Genomic DNA, 21,099 nt, shown 5'->3' with positions numbered 1-21,099 from the left:
CCGGCTTACTCACTCTTCCAACTTATTCCATCGGGCAGGAGATACAGAAGTCTGAGAACACGCACGGACAGACTCAAAAACAGCTTCTTCCCCGCTGTCACCAGACTCCTCAATGACCCTCTTATGGACTGACCTCATTAACACTACACCCTGTATGCTTCATCCGATGCCGGTGTTATGTAGCTACATGTGTACCATGTGTTGCCCTCTTATATATTTTCTTTTCACGTACTTAGTGATCTGTTGAGTGGCTCTCAGAAACATACATGTCACTGTACCTCAGCACACGTAACAATAAACAAAATCCAAAGTTTCAACACCTCAGATCAATCTTCGACCAGGAAGATTCACACTCAGCTCTTAAGCCCCAGTCTTCATTCTTGGGCAATAACTTCAAGCCCGGTCAGAACAAGATGTCACCTGTTATTTGAATGTCAAGATTCCCAAATCCAGAGGTAGGAGCTCGGAAGAGGCCACTGTTCCATCTGCCCAGATTGAAAACCATCCGCCTGGACTTACCTACAAGCTCAGGATATCAGAATCCTGATGAAATTCAGGCACCTGATCAGATCTCTGGGAACCAGCAGAGGTCAACGCCACCCCACAAGACAGGCTTTGAGATTCAGTTAACAGTCAGGCAATTAAATGATCCAAACAGAAAGGCTGATCAAATAACATGCGCTCTCTCCCCCCCCAAAATAACATCCTTTCCCCACCCACTCCCAGTGTGCACCATACTCTGGTTCCAGCAAAGCTCAAACATGACCCTGGGAATACAGTGTGCCCACTCTCCAGGTGGCAAACATCACCCTGGGAGAGGAGTAGACAGCCCCAATAAACAGCCCCACCAGGGGGGGTCAGAGACCCACTCACTCCCCCTCTGCCATACTGGGTGCCGGGCGAACAGACTGAAACGGAGCCAGAAAAAACAGCCCCCATTAAAAACTACCCTCTCCTCAAGTAGAAGAACCCTTCAAGGGGATGTGGATCTTGGGGGCTTGGAGCACAGACCCCAGCCATTATTTCCATGGACTGGGGAAAAACGACAGACCAGACAGCTCCCAGTCACAAGGAATCAGGGCTTTATTGATGATTAGATCACTGGCTGAACAGAGTTGGTTTACGTTTCCTGTACAGGAACAAGGCGATCAATGAAGCAGAGATGAGAGAGACGGCCGTCACAGTCAGGGTCAGGACCACGCGAGACTCCACACCTACAAAACCCAATGAGAAACCAATGGTTAGTGACGGAAACACCGAGGGGAAGATGGAAACCAGCAAACAGACAACTCCCCACCTGGAGGCCCCTCCTGCATCCTTCCCTCATTCAGGGAGGCCATCGCCAGGTTGGTCACATCGGTGTCCAGAATGAGCAGGGGTCCGAGTGAGGCCTCAGCCTCCCACTTCAATCCAGCTTCACTCTCTGCAATATCAGACATTCCAGTTAGAGAGGGAAAAGGGGGAACCTCCAACATCTAGAGGATCAATGTCCTACCAGCTTCAGCTACAAGATCTCTCCTTCCTCTGGATCCGAATCGCAGCTCCCGCGGGGCACAGTTACCCACACGGCAACAGGCACAAATGTCAATGCTCCATTCCTCCAATGGGGCCCAACTAAATGAGAAAGTGTCAGTCAGGCAACCAGGTTGTGCATCACTTCTCCACAAACCCCTCCCCGAGAGAGAGAGAGAGAGAGACTCACACATTCTGCATCTTCTGGAAAGTACAAGCTTTGTTCCTGGAATCTCTCCGATCTGCAGGAGCTACTTTCAGGTGGCAGGTGATGAAAATCTGAGGGACACCAACACAAGTCGTTATTTAGTGACTCCCTCCCAACACCAGAGATCCCCATGATCAGCTTCCTCTTACCAAGGAACGGTCATCTCCAAAGAAACGGAACGCATCCAGGTCAAACCGGAGCTTGTCCACCTCCCGCTCGACTCTTGGCAACACAAAGGTCGAAAAGGAGTCTTCAGCTTCGCTGTCCAGGAGGCAACTGAAGATTAAAAAGGAGGGGCACCAGGTGAATAAGTGAAGCCAGTGAGATGGGAGCAGCTGGAGAAAGCAGAGAGCTCCTTACCCATTGTGGTCAATGATGCTGTACCTCGGGGTGGAGTCCTGGTCTGGGCTCAATGTAGCTACACAGCGGTCAATGTAGAGCTTCAGGGGCATGTGGTTGGTCATGGACACCGAGGCCTCGATGTGAATGAGGTCACCCAGGTGGTAGACAGTGGAAGTGCGCTCTGTAAGCCAGTCCCCTGAAGAACAAGAGGACCAAGGGTTAGAGACAGTGGATGTCACTCCCAGAGAGTGAAGACAGGAAATCACTGCCCCATCCACCCATCACGTACCATTCATTAGGCGCAGGGAGAATGACAGACTCCCTTCTCCAGACCTGGTGGAGCTGAATGGGATCCAGGTGGGCCTGATGGGGTTACTGCTCACATTGCCCTTCCTGGAAAGACAGCAGAGTCATTAAGACAACTTCAGAGAATCCCAGCAGCTGTGGATTTTAGAGAATCGAGTAAAGCTTCTCACCTAAAGTAACGACACTCAATGGGAACGAGCGCTCCATTCGTTCTCACAATGACAGATCCAGGATACTCTGGGCGGTGGCTCAGGTGGGTGGAGTAGATCAGGAAATCTCCAGACATCTGAAAGACACCAGGTTAAGGAAAGAACTGGTCGGAAATGAGAAAGTTCTACACAGGGGTCAACAATGAACTCATCCCATCCAGTTTAAACAATTCTCAGGGGGATTGACAGGGGCGGTGCAAAGAGGCTGCAGTCCCCACAGCTAGTGTGTATTAGGGGCATCTCAGGTCAGGGGTCAGGTCATTTAAGACAAACCCGACAAGGAATTTCTTCATTCTGCAACTCCTGAATCTTTGGAATTCCCTATCCCAGAGAGTTGGGAACGCTCAGTCACCGAAGATATTCAGGGCAGATGGATTTACTTTTGGGCATCAAGGGAATCATGTTGGGAGCCCAGGGACATGGGAGGTTGTGGGACGTTCAGTCCTCATCTTAATGAACGGGGAACAGGTTGGAGGGGCCGCAAGGCCTCATCTGTTATTGGTGTTGCTCGGCAACCTCAAGCAATTTATACAAGGAGAGAGAGAGAGAGAGAGAGCACAATACCAGGACCAATTAACAGGGAATTGATTCAGGACAGCTTCAGTGAACAGGAAAAGGAACCACAAATTGACAATATGAAGCCTGGGAATAGAACAGTTTTAATCCAGGGCCTCGTTGATCCGAATGACTGGGGAAGTGTGGAGTTCCTCCTTTAGTCCAATCTATCTCAGCTCATTCTGTCCATTAACACCCAACCCAATTGGATTAAACCTGGACTGAAATTGAACCCTCAGTTCAATTGATCTGAACAAGGGGGAAATGGAGCTGAAAATCCTGAACAACAACAAGAGGAAAAGCTTGGAGGAACCAAAGAGAAGCTTCCAGAACAATGGGGTTGATGTCACAAGGTTTGAGACTGAGAGCAGTGGAAGCAAAGTACAACGCAGAATAGAAAGCTAGTCTGGGGGGGTTTATGAAGCAGGACACAGCTATCTCCTCAATATCAATGACATCTCACCAAGTGTTGGAATGAAGAGCGGGGAACAATCTCCAGCTACCAGCCAGAGTTGAGGATTGACATTACCTGCAATCTGCTGCCACACTCATGGAGTCCATAGTCAAAGAGGGCAGTGTGGTTCTGAGAGTAGATCCTGGTTGGCCGACAGCCTGCTGACCCCAGGGTCAGGTCAGCAGCTTGAATCAGGTGCCCGGTTCCAAATAAATCCAGCTGGGCCCAGACCAGCAGCTTGTCCTCTCCGCACTGCACCGTCACAGTCTGCAGCGGAGACACACTTTGACCCTCAGACACACGGAAATGGGAAGTAAAGGGAGGCCCAGGAGGAGGGAGTCGCTGAGGCCCAGGGGAGGCGTTGACTCTGCTCCACGGAAACCTCTGCCCTCGAAACCGTTGCCAAGTATCAGAGGAATGAACAGCTCCAACAAACACCAGGACCAAAACCCTCACTCCAAAATCCCCCATGATGCCGAACAACTGAACCATCCTGTCCACCAGGGAGCAGCACCTTTTACCCTCACAGCCCTGCACTCACCTGAACTCTTTTGAGGTCAATCAGCTAATTATACTGAAAGAAACAAACTCAGGGGGAAATTAAAAGGGGCCGTTCCTGACAGGGGCCCAAATGAAACAAAGGTTCACGGAAACTTGACAAACGCCCCGCTGCGTGGGCGGGGGCGCGCTCTCTCCATCCTGGCTGGAAAGGTAGGCCCGATGGGTATCCATGGAGACACAGCAAAGGGTTGGCCCTTTCAAGGATATTGGAGGGAATCTATGTACGGAACCAGAGGGAATGGGAGAGATACTAAATGAATACTTTACCTCAGTATTCCCCAAAGAGAAGGACCTTGTTGGATGAGGAGTATAGGGTCGAGGATATGCTGATATTAATAAAGAGGAGGTGTTGGGCATCTTAAAAAGCATTAAAGTAGATGAGTCCCCAGGGCCTGATGGGAGCCCCCCCTTCACAAAGACCCTTCCCCCACTGCCTTCCCGGGCATCTTTGCCACATCCTCTGTGGGGTTTGTACCTTCAATGCCCAATAAGCCTCAGGCCCTGGCGCCTGTACCAGTTCTCCTGATTGTCCACCTCGCCACCAATACTGTGGTCTGAGACGGCCTTCTCCACCTCCCAAATGGTCACGCCTTCCAATTCGAACCGCCGCTCCACCCTCTCCAAAGTCACGCCAACGGGAGCCGCCGCCTTCTCCATCGCTTTGGACCGGACCGCCAACATCACCCGTCTCAGCTCCTGCAATTCACGGTGAGGAGTTCCGTCAACTTCTCCATTGTCCATCGGAAGGACGTTGATGACTCGGATCCGCCATTTTCTCTTCCGCTTCACCACCAAGGCCCCTTCTCAACCTTCCGACGGCGGGATTCTCTCAGGCAGAGCCGCTTCGGGCAATCGGAAATGGCGCCGATTTTCCGCGCGATGCTGATGGGCACCAACCCCGAGCGTTGGCCGAGCGCAAGGCTGCCGGATGTGGGCATTGGGAGCCGGACCCCCCCCCCCCCCCCACCCCCCCCCCCCCAGGGGGCGGCCCTCCCAGCCGGCGGCACCCACCCGCGGGTAGGTCCAGGGCTGCTCCCATGGCAGCCCCCTGTGAGGGCAGTGCAATCCACTGGTGGTGCCAGCAGGAGGGACGGGCAATACTGGGCGGAGCACGCAGGGTGTGGGCAGGGGTCTGGGTGCATGTGCGGCTGTGGCGCAATCAGCCAACCGGGGCAGACATGTAGCCCACGGCACCTGGCTGCAGAGGGGGCCACGCACCATCGTTAAACATGTTGTATACCCCCCCCCCCCCCGATCCCTGCAGATCATAATGTTTGGGCACCCGCCAGCGATGTTGGCCGCCGTGGCCGGAGCCGCTGCCCTGCATGCGGCCTTGTGGCAACGTCGGCGCAGGCGGCTCAGAGCGGCTGCGGCAGTGGCGGCTGCAGCAGAGGGACGGGCTGCAGGGGGGCAGGTGGCACCTGCTCAGGCTGCAGGGCCGCCCGCCGGATGGGCACAGGAGGAGCGGAGGACAACGAGGGTGAGGCACAGGATGTGGAGCAGGAGGAGGAGGAGGGGGAGGGGGTGGTGGTGGCGGTGCCAAGGCGCCGGAGGCGGCCGATGAGGCCTTGTGTCTCTCGGCGCCCCGCATGTCCTTCGAGGACCTGCCGGACAGGGGAGGCTCCGGATGAGCCGAGAAACGGTCGCCCATTTCTGCCACCTGACGGCGCACCTGGCACCGCGTGGCACTGGGGGAGGACATGCTCTCCCGGTGGCCGTCAAGGTGACGGTGGCCCTGAACGTCGATGCCACCGGCTCGTTCCAGTCGCCGACCGGCATCTCCCAGGCATCGGCGCACAGGTGCATCCGCGCAGTGACTGACGCGGACCGGTACATCCAGTTCCCAGTGCACCGCGCCCACCAGAATGCCCGGGCAGCGGGATTCGCTGCCGTGGCCAGGATACCCATGGTACAGCGGGCGATCGATGGGGTGCATGTCGCCATGTGGACACCTGCGGAGAACAGGGCCCACTCCATGAACATTCAGGTGGTTTGTCACCACCAGATGAAGATTCTGCACGTCTGCGCCCGGTACGCGGGCAGTGTGCATGACTCGTTTATCCTGGCGCAGTCGTTAATCCCTGCCATGTTCGAGGGACCCCCCCCCCCCCGGCTGAGGGGCTGGTTGCTGGGCGACAAGGGTTACCCGTTGCGGTCGTGGCTGATGACGCCTATACGGAGGCCACAGACCGATGCCCGAGACCCGCTACAACGATGCCCACGCAGCGACCAGGGGGGTGGTCGAGAGGTGCTTTGGGCTGCTGAAGATGCGCTTCAGGTGCCTTGGGCCACTCTGGAGGGCCCCTCCCGTACCCGGAGAGGGTCGGCCGCATGGTTGTGTCCTGCTGCGTCCTGCACAATACGGGAGGACGGGAGGCTGCACGACAGCACCGGCTTGGCCAGCGAGCACGGGAGGCGTTGATCGCCGCAGGTTGCACCAATTAGGGGCGTAGGGACTCGCTGAGCGGGGGCACTGGCAGCACCGTACGGCACCCCCTCACCACCCCCACCTCCCACAGCACCCACCACCCTTAGCTCCCACACCACCGCATGCACAACACCCCTCCACTACACACCCACCCGCGGCACAACGGGCTGGGCTCACACGGTTGCTTGCGGACGCGGGTGGGCTCGATGCCAAGGAGGGCAATGAGAACCCGCTGTGCCAGCTGTGAGCTCCAAATCGTTAGACACTGTCTGACACACGGCCACAGCTACACCCTCCACCTGGGTGGTCCCTGTATGCGTTACGGACACTCCATCACATGGCCATGTTGGATCGCTGGGGGTGGGGTGCCGTGGCCGTCCGGTGGGGGGGGGGGCAATTATACCCACCTGGGCTCTACGTTCCATCACCCCTCGAGCACAGTGGCACTCAGTCCCCTACCCAACCCCGCAGCAGCGGACATATCACAGAGGCAGCTTGCATTAGTGTAAGAGTGAGTTTAATTAGAAGGGTTACATACCTGTGCCCGAGCCCCTATAACTAAACTGTGCCCTGCACCCGTGCCAACTTACTAGATGTCTAACTTCATGGCCTTACGGGCACTACCATTACGTCTCTGTGCCTCCCCAGACGGTGCAGCAGGAGTGGGAGCGGACTGCTGGGACTCCTGCCCTGCGACCTGGCTCCCTGTTGGCTCTCGGTTCCTGGGGCGGCCCAGCTTGGACGGGCCAGGCTGCTCCGCGGGCGTGCTGGATGGCATGGTGCCACACTGTTCTGCCCACTGCCCACCAGATGCGCCAGGGACAGGACGGGGGGAGTCCGAAATGCCGCAGTGTTCCAGGACCTCCCCTGCAGGAGTCACCGGCTCGGGCCCCAGCACCTCCTCCTCCCTCGGGGTGCCCGGTGGGCCCCGCGCGGCTCGATGGGACGGGGGTGCGAGAGGAGACAAGCCCCAAGGAACCACCGACAGCCGGCGCTGCCGATCCTGGAGGCCCGCTGTGGTATCCACCAGGGTCGGAACGTTAGCAGCGATGGAGCTCAGGGACTGGGCCATCCCTGTCTGAGACTACGCCACCTCCTTCTGAGTCTGTTCGACACCATCCAGCACCTGGGCAATGCCCCCGATGCTCTCAGCGATGGCCTGCTGAGACTGGGCCCTCGACTGGGCAATTCCGCGATGCTCTCAGCGATGGCCTGCTGAGACTGGGCCCTCGACTGGGCAATGCCCCGATGCACTCAGCGATGGCCTGCTGAGACTGAGCCATCGCCAGGGCAATGCCCCCGACGCTCTCAGCGATGGCCTGCTGAGACTGGGCCATCGCCTGGGCAATGCCGCGATGGACTCAGCGATGGCCTGCTGAGACTGGGCCATCACCTGGGCAATGCCCCCATGCTCTCAGCGATAGTCTGCTGAAACTGACCCATCGCCTGGGCAATGCCCCCGATGCTCTCCGCGATGGCCTGCTGAGACTGGGCCATCGCCTAGGCAATGCCCCCGATGCTCAGCGATGGCCTGCTGAGACTGGGCCATCGCCTGGGCAATGCCCCCGATGCTCAGCGATGGTCTGCTGAGACTGGGCCATCGCCTGGGCAATTCTACCCCGATGCTCAGCGATGGTCTGCTGAGACTGGGCCATCGCCTGGGCAATGCCCCCGATGCTCAGCGATGGCCTGCTGAGACTGGGCCATCGCCTGGGCAATGCCCCCGATGCTCAGCGATGGCCTGCTGAGACTGGGCCATCGCCTGGGCAATGCCCCCGATGCTCAGTGATGGCCTGCTGAGACTGGGCCATCGCCTGGGCAATGCCCCCGATGCTCAGCGATGGCCTGCTGAGACTGGGCTATCTCCTGGGCAATGCCGCGATGCTCAGCGATGACCTGCTGAGACTGGGCCATCGCCTGGGCAATGCCCCCGATGCTCAGCGATGGTCTGCTGAGACTGGGCCATCGCCTGGGCAATGCCCCCGATGCTCAGCGATGACCTGCTGAGACTGGGCCATCGCCTGGGCAATGCCGCGATGCTCTCAGTGATGGCCTGCTGAGACTGGCCCATCGCCTGGGCAATGCCCCCGATGCTCAGTGATGGCCTGCTGAGACTGGGCCATCGCCTGGGCAATGCCCCCGATACTCTCAGCGATGGCCTGCTGAGACTGGCCCATCGCCTGGGCAATGCCCCCGATGCTCAGTGATGGCCTGCTGAGACTGGGCCATCGCCTGGGCAATGCCCCCGATGCTCAGTGATAGTCTGCTGAGACTGGGCCATCTCCTGGGCAATGTCGCTGATGCTCTCAGCGATGGCGTGCTGAGACTGGTCCCTCGCCTGGGCAATGCCCCCGATGCTCAGCGATGGCCTGCTGAGACTGGGCCCTCGCCTGGGCAATGCCCCCGATGCTCTCAGTGATGGCCTGCTGAGACTGGGCCATCGCCTGGGCAATGCCCCCGATGCTCAGCGATGGTCTGCTGAGACTGGGCCCTCGCGTGGGCAATGCCCCCGATGCTCTCAGCGATGGCCTGCTGAGACTGGGCCATCGCCTGGGCAATGTCGCGATGCTCAGCGATGGCCTACTGAGACTCGGCCATCGCGTGGGCAATGCCGCGAAGCTCTCAGTGATGGCCTGCTGAGACTGGGCCATCACCTGGGCAATGCCCCCGATGCTCTTAGCGATGGCCTGCTGAGACTGGGCCATCGCCTGGGCAATGTCGCGATGCTCAGTGATGGCCTGCTGAGACTGGGCCATCGCCTGGGCAATGTCGCGATGCTCAGTGATGGCCTGCTGAGACTGGGCCATCGCCTGGGCAATGCCCCCGATGCTCTCAGCGATGGCCTGCTGAGACTGGGCCCTTGCCTGGGCAATGGCCCCGATGCTCAGCGATGGCCTGCTGAGACTGGGCCCTCGCCTGGGCAATGGCCCCGATGCTCAGTGATGGTCTGCTGAGACTGGGCCATCGCCTGCGCAATGCCCCCGATACTCTCAGCGATGGCCTGCTGAGACTGGGCCATCGCCTGGGCAATGCCCCCGATGCTCAGTGATGGCCTGCTGAGACTGGGCCCTCGCCTGGGCAATGCCCCCGATGCTCTCAGCGATGGCGTGCTGAGACTGGGCCCTCGCCTGGGCAATGTCGCCGATGCTCTCAGTGATGGCCTGCTGAGACTGGGCCATCGCCTGGGCAATGCCGCGATGCTCAGTGATGGCCTGCTGAGACTGGGCCATCGCCTGGGCAATGCCCCCGATGCTCAGGGATGACCTGCTGAGACTGGGCCCTCGCCTGGGCAATGTCGCCGATGCTCAGCGATGGCCTGCTGAGACTGGTCCATCGCCGGGGCAATGCCCCCGATGCTCTCAGCGATGGTCTGCTGAGACTGGGCCCTCGCCTGGGCAATGCCCCCGATGCTCAACGGTGGTCTGCTGAGACTGGGCCATCGCCTGGGCAATGGCGCGATGCTCAGTGATGGCCTGCTGAGACTGGTCCATCGCCGGGGCAATGCCCCCGATGCTCTCAGCGATGGTCTGCTGAGACTGGGCCCTCGCCTGGGCAATACCCCCGATGCTCAACGGTGGTCTGCTGAGACTGGGCCATCGCCTGGGCAATGCCCCCGATGCTCTCAGTGATGGCCTGCTGAGACTGGGCCCTCATGGGCAATGCCCCCGATGCTCAGCGATGGCCTGCTGAGACTGGGCCATCGCCGGGGCAATGCCCCCGATGCTCAACGATGGTCTGCTGAGACTGGGCCATCGCCTGGGCAATGCCCCCGATGCTCAGTGATGACCTGCTGAGACTGGGCCCTCGCCTGGACAATGCCGCGATGCTCAGCGATGGCCTGCTGAGACTGGGCCCTCGCCTGGGCAATGCCCCCGATGCTCAGTGATGGCCTGCTGAGACTGAGCCATCGCCTGGGCAATGCCCCCGATGCTCTCAGCGATGGCCTGCTGAGACTGGGCCATCGCCTGGGGAATGCCCCCGATGCTCAGTGATGGCCTGCTGAGACTGGACCCTCGCCTGGGCAATGCCCCCGATGCTCTCAGCGATGGCCTGCTGAGACTGGGCCATCGCCTGGGGAATGCCCCCGATGCTCAGTGATGGCCTGCTGAGACTGGGCCCTCGCCTGGGCAATGCCCCCGATGCTCAGGGATGACCTGCTGAGACTGGGCCCTCGCCTGGGCAATGTCGCCGATGCTCAGCGATGGCCTGCTGAGACTGGTCCATCGCCTGGGCAATGTCACGATGCTCTCAGCGATGGTCTGCTGAGACTGGGCCATCGCCTGGGCAATGTCGCCGATGCTCAGCAATGGCCTGCTGAGACTGGGCCATCGCCTGGGCAATGCCTCCGATGCTCAGCGATGGCCTGCTGAGACTGGGCCATCGCCGGGGCAATGCCCCCGATGCTCTCAGCGATGGTCTGCTGAGACTGGGCCCTCGCCTGGGCAATGCCCCCGATGCTCAACGGTGGTCTGCTGTGACTGGGCCATCGCCTGGGCAATGGCGCGATGCTCAGTGATGGCCTGCTGAGACTGGGCCATCTCCTGGGCAATGCCCCCAATGCTCAGCGATGGTCTACTGAGACTGGGTCCTCGCCTGGGCAATGCCCCCGATGCTCAGCGATGGCCTGCTGAGACTGGGCCATCGCCTGGGCAATGCCCCCGATGCTCAGCGATGGCCTGCTGAGACTGGGCCATCGCCTGGGCAATGCCCCCGATGCTCTCAGCGATGACCTGCTGAGACTGAGCCATCGCCTGGGCAATGCCGCGATGCTCAGTGATGGCCTGCTGAGACTGGGCCATCGCCTGGGCAATGCCCCCGATGGTCTCAGGGATGGCCTGCTGAGACTGGGCCATCGCCTGGGCAATGCCCCCGATGCTCTCAGCGATGGTCTGCTGAGACTGGGCCATCGCCTGGGCAATGTCGCCGATGCTCTCAGTGATGGCCTGCTGAGACTGGGCCATCGCCTGGGCAATGCCCCCGATGCTCAGTGATGGTCTGCTGAGACTGGGCCATCGCCTGGGCAATGTCGCAATGCTCTCAGCGATGGCCTGCTGAGACTGGGCCATCGCCTGGGCAATGCCGCTATGCTCTCAGCGATGGCATGCTGAGACTGGGCCATCGCCTGGGCAATGTCGCAATGCTCAGCGATGGCCTGCTGGAACTGGGCAATCGCCTGGGCAATGTCGCGATGCTCAGCGATGGCCTGCTGAGACTGGGCCATCGCCTGGGCAATGCCTCCGATGCTCAGCGATGGCCTGCTGAGACTGGGCCATCGCCGGGGCAATGCCCCCGATGCTCTCAGCGATGGTCTGCTGAGACTGGGCCCTCGCCTGGGCAATGCCCCCGATGCTCAACGGTGGTCTGCTGTGACTGGGCCATCGCCTGGGCAATGGCGCGATGCTCAGTGATGGCCTGCTGAGACTGGGCCATCTCCTGGGCAATGCCCCCAATGCTCAGCGATGGTCTACTGAGACTGGGTCCTCGCCTGGGCAATGCCCCCGATGCTCAGCGATGGCCTGCTGAGACTGGGCCATCGCCTGGGCAATGCCCCCGATGCTCAGCGATGGCCTGCTGAGACTGGGCCATCGCCTGGGCAATGCCCCCGATGCTCTCAGCGATGACCTGCTGAGACTGAGCCATCGCCTGGGCAATGCCGCGATGCTCAGTGATGGCCTGCTGAGACTGGGCCATCGCCTGGGCAATGCCCCCGATGGTCTCAGGGATGGCCTGCTGAGACTGGGCCATCGCCTGGGCAATGCCCCCGATGCTCTCAGCGATGGTCTGCTGAGACTGGGCCATCGCCTGGGCAATGTCGCCGATGCTCTCAGTGATGGCCTGCTGAGACTGGGCCATCGCCTGGGCAATGCCCCCGATGCTCAGTGATGGTCTGCTGAGACTGGGCCATCGCCTGGGCAATGTCGCAATGCTCTCAGCGATGGCCTGCTGAGACTGGGCCATCGCCTGGGCAATGCCGCTATGCTCTCAGCGATGGCATGCTGAGACTGGGCCATCGCCTGGGCAATGTCGCAATGCTCAGCGATGGCCTGCTGGAACTGGGCAATCGCCTGGGCAATGTCGCGATGCTCAGCGATGGCCTGCTGAGACTGGGCCATCGCCTTGGCAATGCCCCCGATCCTCTCAGCGATGGCCTGCTGAGACTGGGCCATCGCCTGGGGAATGCCCCCGATGCTCAGTGATGGCCTGCTGAGACTGGGCCCTCGCCTGGGCAATGCCCCCGATGCTCAGGGATGACCTGCTGAGACTGGGCCCTCGCCTGGGCAATGTCGCCGATGCTCAGCGATGGCCTGCTGGAACTGGGCAATCGCCTGGGCAATGTCGCGATGCTCTCAGCGATGGCCTGCTGAGACTGAGCCATCGCCTGGGCAATGCCCCCAATGCTCAGCGATGGTCTGCTGAGACTGGGCCATCGCCTGGGCAATGCCCCCATGCTCTCAGCGATGGCCTGCTGAGACTGGGCCATCGCCTGGGCAATGCCCCCGATGCTCTCAGCGATGACCTGCTGAGACTGGGCCCTCGCCTGGGCAGTGCCCCCGATGCTCTCAGGGATGACCTGCTGAGACTGGTCCCTCGCCTGGGCAATGCCCCTGATGCTCAGCGATGGCCTGCTGAGACTGGTCCCTCGCCTGGGCAATGCCCCCGATGCTCTCAGTGATGGCCTGCTGAGACTGGGCCATCGCCTGGGCAATGTCGCCGATGCTCAGCGATGGCCTGCTGAGACTGGGCCATCGCCTGGGCAGTGCCGCGATGCTCAGCGATGTCCTGCTGAGACTGGGCCCTCGCCTGGGCAATGCCCCCGATGCTGCTGAGACTGGGCCCTCGCCTGGGCAATGCCCCCGATGCTGCTGAGACTGGGCCATCGCCTGGGCAATGCCCCCGATGCTCTCAGCGATGGCCTGCTGAGACTGGGCCCTCTGGGTAAGGATGGCATAGTGGGAAGTAAGTGCTGCATCTGGGTAAGGATGGCAGTGTGGGCACTGAGTGCTGCCTCTGGGTAAGGATGGAAGAGTGGGCACTGAGTGGGTGCTGGGTAAGGATGGCAGAGTGGGCACTGAGTGCTGGCTCTGGGTAAGGATGGCAGAGTGGGCACTGAGTGCTGCCTCTGGGTAAGGATGGCAGAGTGGGCACTAAGTGCTGCCTCTGGGTAAGGTTGGCAGAGTGGGCACTGAGTGCTGCCTCTGGGTAAGGATGGCAGAGTGGGCACTAAGTGCTGCCTCTGTGTAAGGGTGGCAGAGTGGGCACTGAGTGCTGCCTCTGGGTAAGGATGGCAGAGTGGGCACTGAGTGCTGCCTCTGGGTAAGGATGGCAGAGTGGGCACTGAGTGCTGCCTCTGGGTAAGGATGGCAGAGTGGGCACTGAGTGCTGCCTCTGGGTAAGGATGGCAGAGTGGGCACTGAGTGCTGCCTCTGGGTAAGGATGGCAGAGTGGGCACTAAGTGCTGCCCCTGGGTAAGGATGGCAGAGCCAGCACTGAGTGCTGCCTCTGGGTAAGGATGGCAGTAAGAGTGGGTACTGAGTGCTGCCTCTGGGTAAGGATGGCAGAGTGGGCACTGAGTGCTGCCTCTGGGTAAGGATGGCAGAGTCAGCACTGTGCTGCCTCTGGGTAAGGATGGCAGTAAGAGTGGGTACTGAGTGCTGCCTCTGGGTAAGGATGGCAGAGTGGGCACTGAGCGCTGCCTCTGGGTAAGGATGGCAGAGTGGGCACTGAATGGGCACTGCCTCTGGGTAAGGATGGCAGAGTGGGCACTGAGTGCTGCCTCTGGGTAAGGATGGCAGAGTGGGCACTGAGTGGGTGCTGCATCTGGGTAAGGATGGCAGAGTGGGCACTGAGTGCTGCCTCTGGGTAAGGATGGCAGAGTGGGCAGTGAGTGCTATCTCTGGGTAAGGATGGCAGAATGGGCACTAAGTGCTGCCTCTGGGTAAGGATGGCAAAGTGGGCACTGAGTGCTGCCTCTGGGTAAGGATGGCAGCAAGAGTTGGCACTAACTGCTACCTCTGGGTAAGGATGCAGTAAGAGTGGGCACTGAGTGCTGCCTCTGGGTAAGGATAACAGTAAGAGTGGGCACTAACTGCTGCCTCTGGGTAAGGATGGCAGTAAGAATGGGCACTGAGTGCTGCCTCTGGGTAAGGATGGCAGAGTGGGCACTGAGTGCTGCCTCTGGGTCAGGATGGCAGAGTGGGCACTAAGTGCTGCCTCTGGGTAAGGGTGGCAGAGTGGGTACTGAGTGCTGCCTCTGGGTAAGGACGGCAGAGTGGGCACTGAGTGCTGTCTCTGGGTAAGGATGGCAGATGGGCACTGAGTGCTGCCTCTGGGTAAGGATGGCAGAGTGGGCACGGAGTGCTGCCTCTGGGCAAGGATGGCAGAGTGGGCACTAAGTGCTGCCTCTGGGTAAGGATGGCAGAGTGGGCACTGAGTGCTGCCTCTGGGTAAGGCAGTGTTTTCTGCTGTGTTTATTTGATCTCAGTGACCAGCGAAGGACGGCTCCTATTTCAGGGGTCACTGCCCACCGGGCATGGCTGTGTGAGACCCAGTCTCTGTAGATTCCCAGGCCGCGCCGCAGAGGCTCAGAGGGAGGCAGGGGGGCCGGATGCTGACTGGGCCAGCCAGGGAACATCTACTGGGGGGGTGGGAGGGGGGGCAGTGACAGCAGTTGGCAGTACCACGGAGGGCCATTCCATCCTGAGAATGTCCCAGTATTGTCTAAACCTACCGGGAAATGTTCCAGCGCCAGTGTCGGCAAAGATTGGGTTTGCCAGCGAGTTACCATATTGTATGTCAGCCTTCATGCTGATCTGAGTATCATGGACTTCAATGGGCACCCAATGCCCATGGACCTGAATGCCCCATTGCCAACTTCCGGGGCTACCATTGACCAGAAACAGGACTGCACTAACCATAGTAATACTGTGGCTACCAGGGCCGGTCAGAGGCTGGGAATCCTGCGGAGAGTAACTCACCTCCTGACCACCCCCCCCAAAGCCTGTCCACCATCGACAAGGCACAAGTCAGGAGTGTGAGGGAATACTCTCCACTTGCCTGGATGAGCGCAGCTCCAACAACACTCGAGAAGCTCGACACCATCCAGGACAAAGCAGCCCCGCTTGATTGCTCCCCTTCCACAAACATTCACTCCCCCCCCCCCCCCCACCGACGCACAGTGTCAGCCGTGTGTCCCATCTACAAGATGCACGGCAGGAACTCGCCAAGTCTCCGAAACGCCTTTATTATGTATTCCCTTGCTGAATCCCGCCTTTTACCCATCAGGCTTTGCTGTGTCTCCATGGATACCCATCGGGCCTACCTTTCCAGCCAGGATGGAGAGAGCGCGCCCCCACCCACGCAGCGGGGCGTTTGTCAAGTTTCCGTGAACCTTTGTTTCATTTGGGCCCCTGTCAGGAACGGCCCCTTTTAATTTCCCCCTGAGTTTGTTTCTTTCAGTATAATTAGCTGATTGACCTCAAAAGAGTTCAGGTGAGTGCAGGGCTGTGAGGATAAAAGGTGCTGCTCCCTGGTGGACAGGATGGTTCAGTTGTTCGGCATCATGGGGGATTTTGGAGTGAGGGTTTTGGTCCTGGTGTTTATCGGATCTGTTCATTCCTCTGATACTTGGCAACGGTTTCGAGGACAGAGGTTTCCATGGAGCAGAGTCAACGCCTCCCCTGGGCCTCAGCGACTCCCTCCTCCTGGGCCTCCCTTTGCTTCCCATTTCCGTGTGTCTGAGGGTCAAAGTGTGTCTCCGCTGCAGACTGTGACGGTGCAGTGCGGAGAGGACAAGCTGCTGGTCTGGGCCCAGCTGGATTTATTTGGAACCGGGCACCTGATTCAAGCTGCTGACCTGACCCTGGGGTCAGCAGGCTGTCGGCCAACCAGGATCTACTCTCAGAACCACACTGCCCTCTTTGACTATGGACTCCATGAGTGTGGCAGCAGATTGCAGGTAATGTCAATCCTCAACTCTGGCTGGAAGCTGGGGGCTGGAGATTGTTCCCCGCTCTTCATTCCAACACTTGGTGAGATGTCATTGATATTGAGGAGATAGCTGTGTCCTGCTTCATAAACCCCCCCTGACTAGCTTTCTATTCTGCGTTGTACTTTGCTTCCACTGCTCTCCGTCTCAAACCTTGTGACATCAACCCCATTGTTCTGGAAGCTTCTCTTTGGTTCCTCCAAGCTTTTCCTCTTGTTGATTTTCAGCTCCATTTCCCCCTTGTTCAGATCAATTGAACTGGGGGTTCAATTTCAGTCCAGGTTTAATCCAATTGGGTTGGGTGTTAATGGACAGAATGAATTTAGATAGATTGGACTAAAGAGGAGCTCTACACTTCCCCAGTCATTTTGATCAACGAGGCACTGGATTAAAACTGTCCTATTTCCAGGCTTCATATTATTGTCAATTTGTGGTTCCTTTTCCTGTTCACTGAAGCTGTCCTGAATCAATTCCCTGTTAATTGGTCCTGGTCTTGTGCTATTGTGCTCTCTCTCTCTCTCTCCGTGTATAAATTGCTTGAGGTTGCCGAGCAACACAAATAACAGATGAGGCCTTGTGGCCCCTCCAACCTGTTCCCCGTTCATTCATTAAGATCTGGGCTGAACTTCCCACAACATCCCATGTCCCTGGGCTCCCAACATGATTCCCTTGATGTCCAAAAGTAAATCCATCTGTCCTGAATATGCTCGGTGACTGAGCGTTCCCAACTCTCTGGGATAGGGAATTCCAAAGATTCAGGAGTTGCAGAATGAAGAAATTCCTTGTCATGTTTGTCCTAAATGACTGACCCCTGACCTGAGATGCCCCTAATACACACCAGCTGTGGGGACAGCAGCCTCTTTGCACCGACCCTGTCAATCCCCCTGGGAATTGTTTAAACTGGATGGGATGAGTTCATTGTTGACCCCTGTGTAGAACTTTCTCATTTCCGACCTGTTCTTTCCTTAACCTGGTGTCTTTCAGATGTCTGGAGATTTCCTGATCTACTCCACCCACCTGAGCCACCGCCCAGAGTATCCTGGATCTGTCATTGTGAGAACGAATGGAGCGCTCGTTCCCATTGAGTGTCGTTACTTTAGGTGAGAAGCTTTACTCTATTCTCTAAAATCCACAGCTGCTGGGATTCTCTGAAGTTGTCTTAATGACTCTGCTGTCTTTCCAGGAAGGGCAATGTGAGCAGTAACCCCATCAGGCCCACCTGGATCCCATTCAGCTCCACCAGGTCTGGAGAAGGGAGTCTGTCATTCTCCCTGCGCCTAATGAATGGTACGTGATGGGTGGATGGGGCAGTGATTTCCTGTCTTCACTCTCTGGGAGTGACATCCACTGTCTCTAACCCTTGGTCCTCTTGTTCTTTAGGGGACTGGCTTACAGAGCGCACTTCCACTGTCTACCACCTGGGTGACCTCATTCACATCGAGGCCTCGGTGTCCATGACCAACCACATGCCCCTGAAGCTCTACATTGACCGCTGTGTAGCTACATTGAGCCCAGACCAGGACTCCACCCCGAGATACAGCATCATTGACCACAATGGGTAAGGAGCTCTCTGCTTTCTCCAGCTGCTCCCATCTCACTGGCTTCACTTATTCACCTGGTGCCCCTCTTTTTAATCTTCAGCTGCCTCCTGGACAGCGAAGCTGAAGACTCCTTTTCGACCTTTGTGTTGCCAAGAGTCGAGCGGGAGGTGGACAAGCTCCGGTTTGACCTGGATGCGTTCCGTTTCTTTGGAGATGACCGTTCCTTGGTAAGAGGAAGCTGATCATGGGGATCGCTGGTGTTGGGAGGGAGTCACTAAATAACGACTTGTGTTGGTGTCCCTCAGATTTTCATCACCTGCCACCTGAAAGTAGCTCCCGCAGATCGGAGAGATTCCAGGAACAAAGCTTGTACTTTCCAGAAGATGCAGAATGTGTGAGTCTCTCTCTCTCTCTCTCTCTCGGGGAGGGGTTTGTGTGGAGAAGTGATGCACAACCTGGTTGCCTGACTGACATTTTCTCATTTAGTTGGGCCCCATTGGAGGAATGGAGCGTTGACATTTGTGCCTGTTGCCGTGTGGGTAACTGTGTCCCGCGGGAGCTGCGATTCGGATCCAGAGGAAGGAGAGATCTTGTAGCTGAAGCTGGTAGGACATTGATCCTCTAGATGTTGGAGGTTCCCCCTTTCCCCCTCTCTCTAACTGGAATGTCTGATATTGCAGAGAGCGAAGCTGGATTGAAGTGGGAGGCTGAGGCCTCACTCGGACCCCTGCTCATTCTGGACACCGATGTGACCAACCTGGCGATGGCCTCCCTGAATGAGGGAAGGATGCAGGAGGGGCCTCCAGGTGGGGAGTTGTCCGTTTGCTGGTTTCCATTTTCCCCTCGGTGTTTCCGTCACTAACCATTGGTTTCTCATTGGGTTTTGTAGGTGTGGAGTCTCTCGTGGTCCTGACCCTGACTGTGACGGCCGTCTCTCTCATCTCTGCTTCCTTGATCGCCTTGTTCCTGTACAGGAAACGTAAACCAACTCTGTTCAGCCAGTGATCTAATCATCAATAAAGCCCTGATTCCTTGTGACTGGGAGCTGTCTGGTCTGTCGTTTTTCCCCAGTCCATGGAAATAATGGCTGGGGCCTGTGCTCCAAGCCCCCAAGATCCACATCCCCTTGAAGGGTTCTTCTACTTGAGGAGAGGGTAGTTTTTAATGGGGGCTGTTTTTTCTGGCTCCGTTTCAGTTCGTTCGCCCGGTACCCAGTATGGCTGAGTGGGTCTCGGACCCCCTGGTGGGGCTGTTTATTGGGGTTGTCTACTCCTCTCCCAGGGTGATGTTTGCCACCTGAAGCGTGGGCACATTGTATTCCCAGGGTCATGTTCGTGCTTTGCTGGAACCAGGGTATGGTGCACACTGGGAGGGGGAGAGGATGTTATTTGATCAGCCTTTCTGGTTGGAGCATTTAATTGCCTGCCTGTTAACTGAATCTCCAAGCCTGTCTTGTGGGGTGGTGTTGACCTCTGCTGGTTCCCAGAGATCTGATTAGGTGCCTGAATTTCATCAGGATTCTGATATCCTGAGCTTGTAGGTAAGTCCAGACAGATGGTTTTCAACCTGGGCAGATGTGACAATGGCCTCTTCCGAGCTCCCACCCCTGGATTTGGGAATCTTGACATTCAAATAGCAGAGGTGACATCTTGTTCTGACCAGGCTTGAAGTTATTGCCCAGAATGAAGACTGGGGCTTAAAGAGCTGAGTGTGAATCTTCCTGGTCGAAGATTGATCTGAGGTGTTGAAACTTTGGAATTTGTTTATTGTTACGTGTGCTGATGTACCGTGACATGTCTGTTTCTGCGAGCCACTCAACAGACCACCAAGTACGTGAAAAGAAAATACATAATCGGGCAACACAGGTACATAATGCAGCTACATAAACACCAGCATTGGGTGAAGCATACAGGGTGTAGTGTTAATGAGGTCAGTCCATAAGAGGGTCATTTAGGAGTCTGGTAACAGTGGGGAAGAAGCTGTTTTTGAGCCTGTCCGTGCGTGTTCTCAGACTTCTGTATCTCCTGCCCGATGGAAAAAGTTGGAAGAGTGAGTGAGCCGGGTGGGGAGGGGTCTTTGACTATGCTGCCCGCTTTCCCCAGGCAGCGGGAGGTGTAGATGGAGTCAGTGGATGGGGGTCAGGTTCGTGTGATGGACGGGGCTGTAGATCTAGGGGAAATAATTTCCCTGTAGGGAATTGAGAACAAGGTTAGCTGACCTCCAACTGAACCAGTCCATTAAGGCTAAGGGAACACGAGTGGAAAAGGGTTTCCTTTACTCCACAACAGGCTCGTGTTGGGTGTCTCCGTGTCTCTCTTGCAGGTGTTGAAACCACAACCCAGAAGTCTCTCACTGCGACAGCTTCGTAAGAGGGGGAACAAGTCTCACTGTTTATACCTGACCAGTGGGATTGTCCTTGTGCCGCGTCAGTCACCCTGACTGCCACCTATGCCTGTGCGAGTCTCTCTCCTGTTGATGGTGGCATGTCAGCCGGGAGTGCCCCACTCGTGCAACTTCACGAGAGAGAAAGAGGGACCACAGTTTATTCCTGACCAGTCGCCCCTCGAGTGAGCGAGTTCGAAGCGCTCGGGTCCCGTTTTGATCCTCGACTACGGAATTATGTGCTGGCAATTATTGTGACTGAACCAGAGCGGACAGTGACAGGAAGGTGAGACCCCACCAACCAGAGCGGACGGTGAAAGGAAGGTGAGACCACAACAATGGTAAATTTCTTCCAGAAAATTAGGCCCTCCACAACTCCGACTGTAACACAAACACCGGTTATGAAAACACTCGGAAGCAAGAAGCTAAACGGCGTATTGAAAACTCTTATCCTTGCACAAGTTTACTTGGGCACACGATAACCGAGTTTCTGTGGGCTGAAGGAATATACTCACCGCTCCCGGGAGAATGGCTGAACAAGCACAGCGTTCTTTCCCTCTTCCTCAAACTTGATTGGTCCGTTTGGCTGCTGGGCATATATACACTCCCACCCTGG

The 21,099-nt window shown here is 57.5% G+C and overlaps 2 protein-coding genes across 2 annotated transcripts; one reads left to right on the top strand and one right to left on the bottom strand.

Annotated features, from left to right (window-relative positions):
• Positions 1–1,065: 1,065 nt before the first annotated feature.
• On the bottom strand, positions 1,066–4,057 carry LOC140411273 (zona pellucida sperm-binding protein 3-like). Its single transcript, XM_072500395.1, has 9 exons — positions 3,662–4,057; positions 2,539–2,654; positions 2,352–2,455; positions 2,081–2,258; positions 1,870–1,996; positions 1,703–1,791; positions 1,496–1,614; positions 1,298–1,423; positions 1,066–1,214 (listed from the first exon to the last, which is right to left on the bottom strand). The coding sequence occupies exons 1-9, from the start codon at positions 4,055–4,057 to the stop codon at positions 1,099–1,101; spliced, it is 1,371 nt and encodes a 456-aa protein (XP_072356496.1). The 3' UTR covers positions 1,066–1,098.
• A 12,077-nt stretch (positions 4,058–16,134) lies between these two features.
• LOC140411272 (zona pellucida sperm-binding protein 3-like) lies at positions 16,135–19,106 on the top strand. Its single transcript, XM_072500394.1, has 9 exons — positions 16,135–16,530; positions 17,545–17,660; positions 17,744–17,847; positions 17,941–18,118; positions 18,202–18,328; positions 18,407–18,495; positions 18,588–18,706; positions 18,782–18,907; positions 18,991–19,106. Exons 1-9 carry the CDS (start codon positions 16,135–16,137, stop codon positions 19,104–19,106), a joined length of 1,371 nt encoding a protein of 456 aa, XP_072356495.1.
• Positions 19,107–21,099: the final 1,993 nt, after the last annotated feature.

This window comes from Scyliorhinus torazame, chromosome 4 (assembly GCF_047496885.1).
Source record: "Scyliorhinus torazame isolate Kashiwa2021f chromosome 4, sScyTor2.1, whole genome shotgun sequence".
Classification (NCBI taxonomy): Eukaryota; Metazoa; Chordata; class Chondrichthyes; order Carcharhiniformes; family Scyliorhinidae; genus Scyliorhinus; species Scyliorhinus torazame.
This window is presented reverse-complemented; position numbering and strand designations above follow the sequence as displayed.